At 40.8% G+C, this 13,120-nt stretch overlaps 1 protein-coding gene across 4 annotated transcripts; it reads left to right on the forward strand.

The window, feature by feature from the left end:
- Window positions 1-3: 3 nt before the first annotated feature.
- Window positions 4-12,897, forward strand: asxl2 (ASXL transcriptional regulator 2). 4 transcript variants are annotated; one of them, XM_040136956.1, is made up of 13 exons: window positions 4-154; window positions 1,616-1,698; window positions 1,913-1,915; window positions 2,761-2,869; window positions 3,225-3,366; window positions 4,782-4,900; window positions 5,975-6,095; window positions 6,410-6,469; window positions 7,377-7,537; window positions 7,820-7,916; window positions 8,061-8,166; window positions 9,162-9,894; window positions 10,367-12,897. In XM_040136956.1, the coding sequence occupies exons 1-13, from the start codon at window positions 98-100 to the stop codon at window positions 12,173-12,175; spliced, it is 3,600 nt and encodes a 1,199-aa protein (XP_039992890.1). In that variant the 5' UTR covers window positions 4-97; the 3' UTR covers window positions 12,176-12,897. The 4 variants fall into 4 exon arrangements, with proteins under 4 accessions (XP_039992890.1, XP_039992891.1, XP_039992893.1 ...); XM_040136957.1 differs by lacking the exon at window positions 1,913-1,915; XM_040136958.1 differs by lacking the exons at window positions 4-154; window positions 1,616-1,698; window positions 1,913-1,915; window positions 2,761-2,869; window positions 3,225-3,366 and adding an exon at window positions 3,831-4,066.
- The last annotated feature ends 223 nt before the right edge of the window (window positions 12,898-13,120 follow it).

Raw genomic sequence — 13,120 nt, forward strand, 5'->3', positions numbered from 1 at the left:
CCAACATGGCAGACGGAGTGGATCTTGCGCGGTAACTAAAGCAACATTTCAACCGAAACAGACAAATTCAACACTACTCTGCAACAAGACATCCACAATGAGGGAGAGACAGAAGAAAAAGAAGGGGAGGACGTGGGCGGAAGCCGCTAAAACGGTATTCTGGGTGTTATAATGTAGCGTTTGTTGTGGTTGCTTTCCTTGAACGCTCCCACTTGTACAACTGTGTTTATGAGTTCATGACCTACTGGTGAAGACGAAATGTTGCGTACGCCGCGCAAGGCCCGTGTTGACGGTTAGACATTTGAGAGACGCTGTCACTAGCTGTCTAGCATTGCTTGTCTGTCACCGTAGATCATTGAAAAAAATAATAATAATAAAAAATGAAGCCAGATGAATCTCAGCTGCGTGCACCCAAGCATGTTTTCCAAAACCCTCCCGTGTGTCGTGTGTAGACGGCGCGGCGGACATGCCTCTCACGATTTTGAAGTCGAGTAAAGTAACCGTGAAGTAATCAACGTCAGTGTTGCGCGCTAGCCAGGTTAGCACGCTAGCTCATGCTAACTCGACTCAGTTCGTCAACAAGTTTGTTTGATATCAGTTGCAGGTAAAACACGGGTAACAGTGCAGTGTCCGCATTAAACTCATTTCCCCTAAGTTACCCTAACGGCATAGCAGATGACCAAGTGAATAAATCTATTACATGCCAGCGCCTGGCGAGATGCAGAAATAAATGTTGCTAACATCGCAGCTAGCTGTCTAGCGTAGCATGCTAATGTGTACAAAATATCAAACTCGCAGCAACTATTTCATAATTGAAGTGTAGCGTTACTTGTGAGGACATCAGCTGTCTACCGATGCATTAGCTCCACTGAGTTAATTCCAGTAATTGTTTTTGCTCACATAACATAGCTAAATCCGTAGATTATAAACTGTAATACCTTCAAACACCCATAAATTACCGTTTTAGTGAGATGCTCAACATACTAACCCACTACAGTTTGCTCCATAACTTAACAATATGGGTGCAAAACAAAAGCAACATCGTTTGCTGAAAACCTTTTGTTTGTTTGTTTGTTTGTTTGTTTGTTTGTTTTTAAAAGATGGAGTGATTTTTTTTTTTTTTTCTGTAATACTACTGTAATGTGAGATGCTCTTGTTGACGTGTTTTGCTTGCAGCCAATATTAACGTGTTTTGCGATCTGGCTGCATTCCCTGTTCATGCCATAACATATGGCTGTGTTTCCTAGGATGACAGTACCCAAGCCTTATGGGAAAATTACAGCGTAGTAGGTAACCACCTGTTATGTATTATCTGCATGGTTCTTCGTGTGCATTTGGCCCAGAGAGTGGACAGGAACATGGAAAATCTCAGTCTAAATCCAACACAATCAAAATGCAACCTGTATGTAAAAGGTTAGCGGTCTTGATTATTCTGAGTATCGTATCCTGCGTTTACACAGTCAAGGGAATTGAGGTTTTCTGAATTTTTCAGAAGGCCTCATTATGCGAAATCTAATACTTCAGCCGAAGCAGCCTTGAAACCACAGTATGTTACATGAAGTCCGCTCCCATTTGAAGAGTAGAATTTTATCATGTGTTTTATTTGTTATTGTAGGTTTTGGAGAAATACCCTAACACGCCTATGAGCCATAAAGAGATCTTGCAGGTGATCCAAAGAGAAGGGCTTAAAGAAATAAGGTAAATATGTTCCTGGCATCATGTTCTCAATACAGCAAATGCCCAATTGTTTGGAGAAATTTTCATGAGAGACAGAGCACTACAGCATTCTCCCTCTGGTATTGATTGCTCATATCATGTACTTCTCTATGTCTTGATCACATACTCGCGATTATTTTATTCAAGTAATAATTGTTTCATTTCTTTTTGTTTCATTGTCACTGTTCTCATCCAGAAGGTAAGAAAGAGCTAGCCCCCATCCCTTACCTTAACAACTCACTGCAATGCCACTTTGGTTTTACCTTTTGCATGTTATTAACAATAACATGTCCTAGGTTCAGTTGCATAAAGACGCAGTGTTAGAATTAGTTCATAATTTTACCTTGAAGTCCTAGAGCCACCTGTTGCAAAAAAATATTGTATTTTCATTGTATTTTCCAGTATTGTAAAATATTTGATGTTCTAATAAAATAAAGCATGATGGCTGACAGCGATGTTTTTACTTTTTAGATGGGAAAGTTCAGAACTGCTACATGATATTATCCAAAATAATTTAACAGTGATGTAAATTATTGACACAAAATATCTTGCAATATTTGTAAGCCTAAGTAGTGTGATTGAATTAATGGATAATAGGTGTTGGTTGTTCTCTAACTGATTGAATTTTATTACTAAACATTTTTCAGCTAGACTGTGTAAAGTAACACAAAGTTGACAAAAAAATATTTTACACATCTAGATCTTTTGCATGACTGAGCTGAAGTTCGATTGAACTAGTCGATATTTTTATGCAACAGACATTTTTATTTTAGCCCAGTTTAATCTGCGAATACCAGTCCCTTACAATGATTTGATTAGCCTTGAATCAATTTTATGCAACTGATTCAGCATAAAACATAGAGCAGATTTCCTCACAACTACACTGGTGCGAATCTGAACTGAACTCACACGTGTCCTCCTAATGCATGATAGCAATTTCCCCCCAGACATCAGACCAGCCTTTACCCTTCTTGCGTCTTTCTCCCAGCTGTATGATTCACTGGGGAACAGATGTGTAATTTGCGTTTTTCTCTCATGATCCAGTGGAACCTCTCCGCTGGCATGTCTGAATGCAATGCTGCACACAAACTCTCGTGGTGAGGAGGGGATCTTCTACAAAGTTCCAGGCAGAATGGGAGTCTACACATTAAAGGTTAGATGGACACAAAGCAGATTTCATTACTATGCCCTTTAGGGCCAAAAACGGTGTATGGGCTAACTATGACGTGTAAGATGGTTCTATTGCTAATTACAATCCTTTTGGTGTCTGCAGACAGGGAAATATGTAAATATTAATAGGACTAGCATCATGACAGGTTAATAAAAGAAAAAAGTGTTCAGACTAGACAAATTATGAATGCTGAGAGTTAATTTTATAAGCTTGAGATGATTGTATACTTCACATGGAGTTTTTTTTATGATTATTATTTGTCTCTGCTTGGCTCTTCCTCTCCTTTATCTATCACATAAAAATAACATACTGTATGTGCCCTATTTTTTTTATTTAGAAGGACATCTCAGACGTAGCGAAGGAGCTGTCTGAGGAGGGCTCTGAGGAGAGCAGTGACAATCTGTCTGACTCCAGAAGCACAGAAAACAACAGCAGTGCCATCACTCAAGAGGGCAGGAGAGGAAGGTGGATGCGGAGAGGTATTGTACACTGTATACAGGATCATTAATAACAGTTTGTACATAACTGCATCACTTAAAGTCATTTCTTTAGTACCAGTTTACTGTCTACTGTCTCCAAAACCTGATATGTTTATTTGATTATTCTGGAATCACCATTCATATTCATTATAGCTTGATTACAAGGTCGTGTATTATTTACTGCAGATTTTGAAACAGATTCTAGTATATGATTTACTTAAAATAAAATAAAATTTAAAAAAAAAATGTCTCAATTACTTAATAGCTCAAATTCCTGATTCCAGGAACAAATTTTTTTGCAACCTCTGTTTACATAATTAAAGAGTAAGGGCTTTCTTCTTGCTGCAGTATTGTGCTATGGTGTTAGACAGTCATTGGGGTAGAATCATCAGAAGAGAAGCATACCCTTCTCTCCATCAACAATAGCTTCAGTAGATAATAACGCAATAAGTACAGTGCATAGCTCTGATCAAAAGCTGATTTTCGCTGATTGGTTACTGAGCTCCATCATTGCAACGAGAGTTGACGCCCCTTCTCAGCCGTTGTTAAAAGTCATTGCGGAAACACAGGAAACCAGCTGAAGTAGCAGTTGACGAGGCAAGTTGAGGGAAAGTGGCCTACCACAAACATAAATTACACCATCGCATCACAAAGTATTTTCCTGGAATACGCTGAGCATCAAACATGATGATCGCAAAAGGTGGGTTTTATCTTTAAACAAACGTGCTGTGTCCGTAATGTCTGAAGCTGCAGGCTGCACATGATGACCGTATCAGAGCAGGTTTTGCTCTTTTGTCCGGCTCTGGGATCAAATCATTGCTTTATTGTGAATTGCACACCTAAATGTGCCTGACTGTAGTGCAACTTCGGGGAGTGAGCTTTTCGTCAAGTACCATTTATTTTTTTCCTCAGGCTTTGCTCTTGCTGACTCTCATTATTTTTTCTCTGCTGCCTGTATATTTTAAGTGACAGTTAAAACAGGAAACTGTTTTTTTTTTCCAGTGTGACCCATGACCACTTCCTCATTATGCACAAGTTAGAAACTGCCACGCAAGTGGGCGGACTCCAATATCTGTTTTATTTTTGAACTAATCAATGCAAAGAACTGCAAAGTCAAATGCAACTCAAGTGGGATTGAAAAGGAAAACAAGTGGAACTGCTACTGTATGTAGAAAAGATGTTTTATTATAAATAGACAGCAGCCAGAGGAGGGGTGCTCTGAACAATCTGTCTATTGAGATGCTCAGCCCTTTTTTTAGTAATATGATATTTTAGCAGGGTAATGTAATCTGCTTCTTTGTACACTGTCTTGGTTTCAGTTTCATCAAAACAAAGGCATGGTGTGAAAAAGTCTGTACATCACCCTCAGGAAGTGTATTTTGTAACATCTGTTTTTGTGCTTTTGTATTTCATAGTTCCCTCCAAACTGCAGTCGCAGCCGTCGTCTCCGCAGCCTCGATGCTCGTCGCCTTCTGTTCCCGCCAGTAAGCTCATCTCTCCCTCGCAGAAACACAGCAAGAAAGCTTTGAAACAGGTACTGGATAAACGTTCTGTATTTCTTTTCTTTTTTTTTATTTTACATGTATATAAGTTGTTACTTAATGGAGTTAACATTTTCACTATTTTGTAAGCACACATCTCAAGTGGTTTACAAGTTCCTGCCGCACCCTCATAAACACATACACCCATAAAAATCCCTGCTAACCCACTCTGCAACACACAAATACATCCTCATTAAATATACTAATGATTTTATGTTTTATCTTTTTATCTTGCCGTGATATACCAAGTGTATATTTCGATTTTTATTTTTTTATTTTTTTTTCACAGCTCCAATCCGTGTCATAATACTTACTCAGACTTTTCTGCATATTTCCCTAGCTTCATCTGAAGTCTTCGCTGACACGTTTTCAGTATACGTGTTCACAACCCATATTGGTGTTCCAGCAGGCACTCGTTATCCGTCCATTCCCTGTCTGTTTACCATCTTGTGCTGATTATTTCAAAACAATGAGGCGTCAGGGAAGAATGCCTATAGCTGGTTTTACAGTATTAATGTTGTCATAATCCACCTTTTAAACATTTTCCTGTTGGCTGCTTTGTGCCTTTTGTCTTCCATTTAATCAGATTTCACTTGATTGCATCAATTATAATTCACTCCATCTCTGCTGGTCTGGAATTTTCAGCTCTATATGACCAATTTGTATTCATTTTCAGGGCGTAGGCAACACTAGAAGATGGCAGATTATCTAAAATATTAGTGTTTAAGAGACCTATTGTTTGTATTCATTCTGTATATTTCCTTTGTATTTCAATCAGATTAAACAGAAACAAAGTAGCACTCGTGGAATTTCTCAGATTGTTTCTTTAATCTGTTGACATCGTGTTTCTGAGGTGACCAGACTTTTTGACAGATTTACAACGAGGAGATGATTTATTCTGGTGTTATGCAACCTCTGTTTCATTGCTTCGCTGTTATTTAGTTGTTATTTAACCAGGCAAGTGGCCCTGGGGGAGTAGTTGCAGGGAAACAGGGTTACACACATTCACACTCTCTTTTTCTCAGACTGCTGTCTATTTGTTCCGTCCTTATTTTGCTCATTTTAAGGCCTTGAAGCAGCAGCAGCAAAGGAACCAGCGCAGACAGGGGGGGATGCCAACCACCTCCAGTCCCAGACTGCTTCTGAAAACCATCAAAGATATGGCTGACAACATTACTACAAAGACTGGTAGGTGGCAGCTATTATATTGTCAAATACATTATAAAATGAGAAACTGAGGTGTCATTTTCATTCAGTTTGGATATTTTACTTGTGCTCATTGCATGATACTACACACAGTTTTGAAGAGAAATGACTGATATTGATGCAGTTCTTAGTTTTTGTCCTGTTATTACGGGTTTTCATGAGTAGACAACAAAATGTATTTGTCATCCAAACATGACTCATATATGGCCGCCTCAGTGTGGAAACTAAAACAGTCACATTTCTGTCCTGCAATTTATCTGAGCTTTCCCTTCTGTGCTCTTCCCATGTCCAAACAGACTTATGCCATCCAGTCATACCCAGGAAGGTTTCCCAGCGGGCAGGTCGCCTTAGTGCAGGTAAGTCAGACATCTGCTTTAATTTAATCGAGTGGTTTGGAAACTGTAAGGGAAAGGGCTGGTGGGCTTGTGATGTTCTACATTTTTCATACTGTCCACAAATTCCATGAAAAGACCAAAACCAATAATGAACCAGTCCGACTACCAAGAATTGGCCGTGTTGTCAAAGCCTCCAGACACTACTAAAAACCGCACCGTTGCACTCGATGACATGTTCTTTCGTTACAATTAACACAGACATTGTAGTTTATTATGAGTTAATCCCTCATATGCCGTCTTGCTGCCATAAGCACTCACTAGAGCACCAAGTGTGTATTGATCCATGGCTGAAAATAGATCCCAATGAATGCACTGTTTTCTCTGTTTGAGTATCATTTATTAAAAACTATAGTGCCAGGCCGTTTTAGGAAATAATTTAGCATTTCTTAAAATGAAACTATTTTTGTGACCCATTTATTTATTTATTTATTTATTTATTTATTTAAAGATTTAGGTCTTTAGTTGGAACCAATCTTCTTTGGGCTTTGTGCCCTCAACAGGGTTAGGAAAGTAGGAAAATACTGTAGATGACAACAGCATTGGTGATGTATTTTTTTCAATTTATTTCTTTATTGATAATAAGAAATTGTAGAACAACACCAGCCATTTCAATCAGAAACTGTATGACAGTTTTGTGCAAACTTATATATGCCTGCTTGCTTCAACCTAGATGGAATTAACTGCATTATTTCTAGATGTCTAGGAACAAGTGAAGTGATCCTACATTAGCAGAACAGAAGAAGTAAAACAAATTACATGTCCAAATTTGCAAGTAATATACTCAAGATGTCAGGTGCGAGATCGACATTTATTTTTTGCGCTGCTGGACCCGTCTTGGCTTACAACTGTTTCTTGTTTTGTATTGCAGGGCAGATAAAACGTACTAAGTGTAAAATAGATGTGGAGACCCCGGACTCTATCTTGGTTAACACCAACCTGCGGGCGATCATCAACAAGCACACCTTCTCTGTCCTGCCCCCAGACTGTCAGCAGAGGCTGCTCAAACTTCTGCCTGAGGTTGACCGGCAGGTGGCTCTAAAATTATACATACTTTTAATGCTTCTTTTGCATTATCTAGCCCTCACTGTAGAGAGTGTAATATTACTGCATTTGATTTCCGTCAATCATCATTTAATATATTGAACTACCTCATAAAATAGTTTAGAGGTCTTTAAAAACTGTACTCATGTTCACTTAATCTAGATGTTCAATTCTACATCATGTACAGTATAAAAAGCATAAGTCGATGTGCTGATGCAGTGATGGTGATTATGGTGATAGTAGTGATAACATTGCGCTTCCTCTTTCCAGGCTTGCATGGACGGCCTCCTCAAGGTCACTAGTTCTGCCTTAAACAATGAGTTCTTTACATCAGCAGCACAGTCTTGGAAGGAGAGACTGGCTGAGGGTCAGTGCTACTGTTTCCACCTGATAATAACATCATTCAATCCACATTCAAAAAAACATTATGTCACCAAGGTTCAGTGTGAATACACGGGACAAGTACAATGAAAATTTTCTTTTTTAAATTGTGCAACTTTTTTCCTTACAGGGGAATTCACGCCTGAGTTGCAGCTACGAATGCGTCAAGAAGTTGAGAAGGAAAAGAAGGTTGAGCACTGGAAGGAGGCCTTCTTCGAAAACTATTATGGTGAAAAGTAGGTTCTCCATAATGATTGATAATCTTGATCATTTCTTGATTCAGTGATTTTTCATATTTTCCTAAAGCCTAAAGACAGTTGTTTTCAAGTTAAAAGCCCTCTATTTATAGGACCTAAAAAAAGTGAAATGGCAGTCTTTTCCCAATTTTTTTCTTCACGTCCTTAACAAGCTTGAATATCTAATTTCAGACATGCATTGTTATTAAATGGTAAAGTCTTTGAAAGGATCATTTGGGGTTGACTTTGGATCAAAATAGGATCTAAACACCACCCTCAGCCCTTTCTAACATTACAGGAGTAGATAAATACCTGGTATGACTTCTTCTTGGAAACATATAACTATTTTATTTGTAGAATTACAGTGGAATTGTTCGCACTGCTCCATCACATTTTATTGACTTGCTTTGTATCCATCAAAATCGTATTGCTTCAAGACAAGGCTAAATCAAACTGAATCGACCTGTTGGCTGCTTAAAAAAGTATCTAGATTTGGAGGCTCATTGATTATGTATCAAGGTGCCAGTTGCAGCAGTCAGTCAGTCTGCGTGAGATGCAGGGGACTAGATAGATGATTACCACTTGCCATACTCACCTGATCTCATACATCATACAGTACAAGGCCACTCATTACTCAGCCGTAGAATATGTTTTATTCATTTTAAAAAATACACAACTGTGTGTAAATTCAGATCAACTTGGCAGGTCAGAATGATCACAAATGAAGGGCATACTTTATATTTTCCAGTTTAAAAATGCATACAAATACTATACCATAATATTTTAATCTATAAAACAATACAACTAACTAAAATATAGTTTTTAATATGTTTGGAGTAATTATAACACTCAAAGCCAAACTTTTTGCGTTTTCCTAACAGTTCCTTTAAAAGCTCCGTGTTTTATGAATCTCTTGTGTTCCTTTTAAGAAAGAAAACAGTCCATTAATGGGATTATTTCTTTGTCTGTCTTCCCTCTTCTTTTTCTCTGTATAGTTCCGGGCTCAGCTATGAGGAATCAAAAGAGCTGACAAAGGCTGATCTGAATCAGGAGTCTGTCAGGCCCCAGTCTCCCCCTCGTCAGACAGGACCTGCTGCTCGAGCACCAGAGGAAACCAAGGGCACAAAGGACAGCAGCCAGACCGATGCTGCTGCTAGAGACATGAAGTCAACACAGACATCATCGCAGGAGCCTCTGAAGGCACCGCCTGCTCAAAAAGAGCCAGGCTCCACCACTGAGCCCATGAAGACACGGCGCTCACAGTACACTGAGGATCGTAAGTTGAACACAACGGCACTGACTGAGCCAACTCCTGCAGTGAGAACACCAGAGGTGGAGAGACGGACTGAACGGGGTGCAGCAGGTTCACTGCCTGATAAGGACCATAAAGAGGAAATGAAGGAGGAGAAAACTGAATTCCCAGAGTCGCCTTTGAAGAAGAGCCCTATACCAAAGGCTAGTTCAGAGTTAAAAGAGGTTCAGCCAACGTCCATGGTTAAGCCTGATGAGGAGAGTGACGAGCTCATCTCTGAGCCTGGTGGCCCATCAGCGCCTCTAAAAAGAAAATCTCTCAGTGAGACGGAGGGTGAATTGACACCAGAGAAAAGGCCCCGTATGTCCTCCGTTTCCTCAGTGTCTTCAGTCTCCTCTGTATCTCCCCCAGCATCATCCAGATCCAGCCCTGCTACACCAACGCCAACAACAAATCAGAGGGTTCCACCGCTGAAGGTAGGAAAGTTAAGTCTCCTCTAATCTATCTTTTGAGTATCAAAAACTCACTACTTGTAGGCTTGAAAGGTGGCTCTGATAAGATGTAGCTTGCTTCTTTGCAGAGAGCAGAAGCTGTAATCATCTTGGATTTACAGCAGATAGAGAGAATTCCAATGACAACCCAGGGTCATGGCAAAAAAATGTGTCAAAAACCAATAAAATGTCCACAGAAATTTCTCTAACCCCTCCTGCAGCATCGTCCATTTTCTCAGCAATGATTTCTATGTTCAGTATGTTCCAAACAGTCTTAGTTTCCCCAGTAAATCCCCTAAATTTTCTAAATCCAGCAGGGTTTTGTAGCTTTGACGAGGTTATAACGTGACACACAAGTAGTGTACTTAGCTATGTTGTGGAGAAACTTTTGGTTGTGCTTATTATGTATGCATATCTAGAAATAATTCTCTAACATCTCTTTCTTTTCACTTTGCAGATCCCAGTGTCACGAATTCTTCCCATTCCTGTGTCACCTAGCCAAGTCTCACCCAGGACTCCCCTCCCTGCCCCGCTAAGCAGCCCGGGCCGCACTGGTGCTCGCACTTTGGCTGACATCAAAGCCAAAGCTCAGCTCGCCCGAGCACAGCGAGCAGCGGCTGCCGCAGTATCATCCGCATCTAAGGGAGCAGTGCCAGGCCCGGGGCCAGGAGGAGGCAGTGGTGAGCAGACACAGCCATCACCCAGCCCCAGCCCGACATCCCCGCAGGCATCAACCAGGTTACCAGCCACCAGCAGCAGCACTCAGAGCAATACACCTCCTTCTCGCCAATTGGACTCCTTTGGTCAGCTAAGCTTAAACGAGTCTCAGATGTCTTATTCAAGCAAACTTGATGGCATACAGAAAGGTCATTCTGCTGGTTCTGGCAGTGTAGGACACCACAGCATTCTAAAGAGTTCAAACTCAGCAGCACAATTTTCATCTGTGCATACTCAGAAGGGACAAGAAAACCTGTCTCCTATTGGATCATCAACCAGGACCAGCTCCTGTATCCCTGCAAAAAACCCACTTGTCACTCAGTTTCTGCCGGGCAAAGAGGTTCCGTTGGAGCAAATCCTCCCAAAACCGCTGTCCAATGTGGAAGTAAAGATGTCAAACCTACCCTCTGGTAGTAAGGGGAAGACGTCACATTCTGCTGAGCACAGGGTTGAGAAGCAGATGTCCCACCGGTTCAATACAGTAGGACGAGCTGGAGTTTCCTCAGAATACTCAAGACATCATAGGGAACTTCCTGACAAAGAGACTAAGGAACAGATCCTACAGGCTCTAATGCAGAGGAAACTCCAGCAGAGCCAGCCTTATGGAGGTTTGGGGCCTCATCAACTGGTGCATGCAGAGGAGCCTCAGGACCAATCTAGGATTTGTGTAGGCATATTGGGTCGTAAGAGAATGCCCAGACCTGCCATGACTGGACATTACCTGCTCAATGTGTCCACATATGGCCGCGGAGCAGAGAGTAAAAGACTGCACCAGTCCACCATCCCAAACACGTCTGTGTTTGGTTTGAAAAGGGAAAGCATAGAAGCAGAGGAGGCGGCTAAGGAAGAAGAACCAACCAGGAAAGTTTTCTCTCCGGTTTCTGGGGTTAAAATGGAGCAGCAGGGATACTCATTAGCCCAGTCTGATGAAGCAGCGAGCATTCAGCATTGCTCCAACGTAAAGACTGAGCCTGGATCAGAGGACAGTGCAGCTGGTGCCAATAGCAACAGCACCAGTGCGACAGCCAAAGTCACCAGCCCTTTTTCTCAGTCACACCGAAGGCACCTCGAACTCTGCAATAGTAATCAAGGAAATTCCGAGCCATATGTTACCCAAGTGGACCCCAGTCACCAGCGGCCGTCGGCCTTTCAAACCCAGAGAACGCTTGATAATCAGGAACCTGTGGTAGCGTCGTGCTTTGGTGGCACTATCAGCATGTCCGTACCTCACACTTTGAACCATAGCACTGCAGGCACCGGCTCTTCCACGTCCTCATCAGAAGCTGACAGCAGCGGTGTTCACAGGAGCGTCATGTCTTTCTCAGTGACTGTAACCACCATACCTGCCGGTCACTCGTTAGACCACGGTAACCAGGGCGAGCCCTCACCTGAACAGTCGTTCATCGAGGGCTCCAACATGGAGGACGTCCAGTCTAAATGCTACTGCCGACTGAAGGCGATGATCATGTGCAAAGGGTGTGGAGCCTTTTGCCACGATGACTGCATCGGCCCCTCGAAACTGTGTGTCTCTTGTTTGGTGGTACGATGATACGAAATTGATGATAACCACAAGATATCGCGGTTTGATTTTGTATTGAATCAAGGCACAAAGCAAAAGCAGGTCATTCAGGATCAGTACAAAATGGGATGAAGCATGTTATCCATGCTCCAGACAAAACAGCCAGCATGAATGTGCTCGCTGTTGGAAAGCAAAGGATTTACACTGGATGGTCTTTTGTTTCACCAACATCTAAGAAAAAATTGTTTTGTGCAGTTGTTTCGGTAGAAATGTCAACCAGTTTTCAGTCTGATCAGTAGTCTGTCAGATGTGTGGCAAATATAAAATCTGGCAATGTTTGCACTCGGCTAGGATTAGTGTTATATATTTTTTTAAATATATATGTGTTTGTCTGTGTGTTTAGTTTTTAAAAAAAAACGGACGGAAAATTGAATGTTGCTATTTTTATAGATCATAATGACTGTTGTTGTGTTTTAGACTGACACTTTATTATTGGGCCTAATCAGTCATGGTTTAAGGCAAAAAAAAAAAAAGGGCGCTAATGATAATCATTGGTTGTAGAGTACCTCCTATTCGGCATTTATGCACGCATGGCAGGGAAGTGCAACTTACAGTAACTATTTTATATAAAATCTGTACATTTATTACTGAACACACTCAGATTTAAAAACTAGAAATAACATGTATAGTTTTAGAAAGAGAATATAAAAGGAATTTTGAATGATACTTTATAAAAAAAAAAAAAAAATCAACTCGTGACAAATGCACATCACATAATTTTTTGACAGTTACAGGGCGAAGCACTTGAAAACCACCTGGAGATAAGGTAGTAGTTGTGTACAGCACTTAAATTCAAACACAGGGAAAATAAGAATCATACATATATAATGAAAGTATATACGTTCCTTTTGGCAAACTGAGATCTTTTCCATTCCAGGTTAAGGTCTAAAGACACTTCCTACTGTGTGAACCTGC

Source organism: Xiphias gladius, chromosome 10 (genome assembly GCF_016859285.1).
Source record: "Xiphias gladius isolate SHS-SW01 ecotype Sanya breed wild chromosome 10, ASM1685928v1, whole genome shotgun sequence".
NCBI lineage: Eukaryota > Metazoa > Chordata > Actinopteri > Istiophoriformes > Xiphiidae > Xiphias > Xiphias gladius.

What these genes read in the sequence shown, in the direction of transcription:
- asxl2 (XM_040136956.1), top strand. Translation starts at nt 98, where the DNA reads ATGAGGGAGAGACAGAAGAAAAAGAAGGGGAGGACGTGGGCGGAAGCC. An exon ending in GGGCGGAAGCCGCTAAAACG is followed by an intron (nt 155 to 1,615) that starts GTATTCTGGGTG and finishes TTGTTATTGTAG; the next exon opens with GTTTTGGAGAAATACCCTAA. An exon ending in TGGGAGTCTACACATTAAAG is followed by an intron (nt 2,870 to 3,224) that starts GTTAGATGGACA and finishes TTTTTTATTTAG; the next exon opens with AAGGACATCTCAGACGTAGC.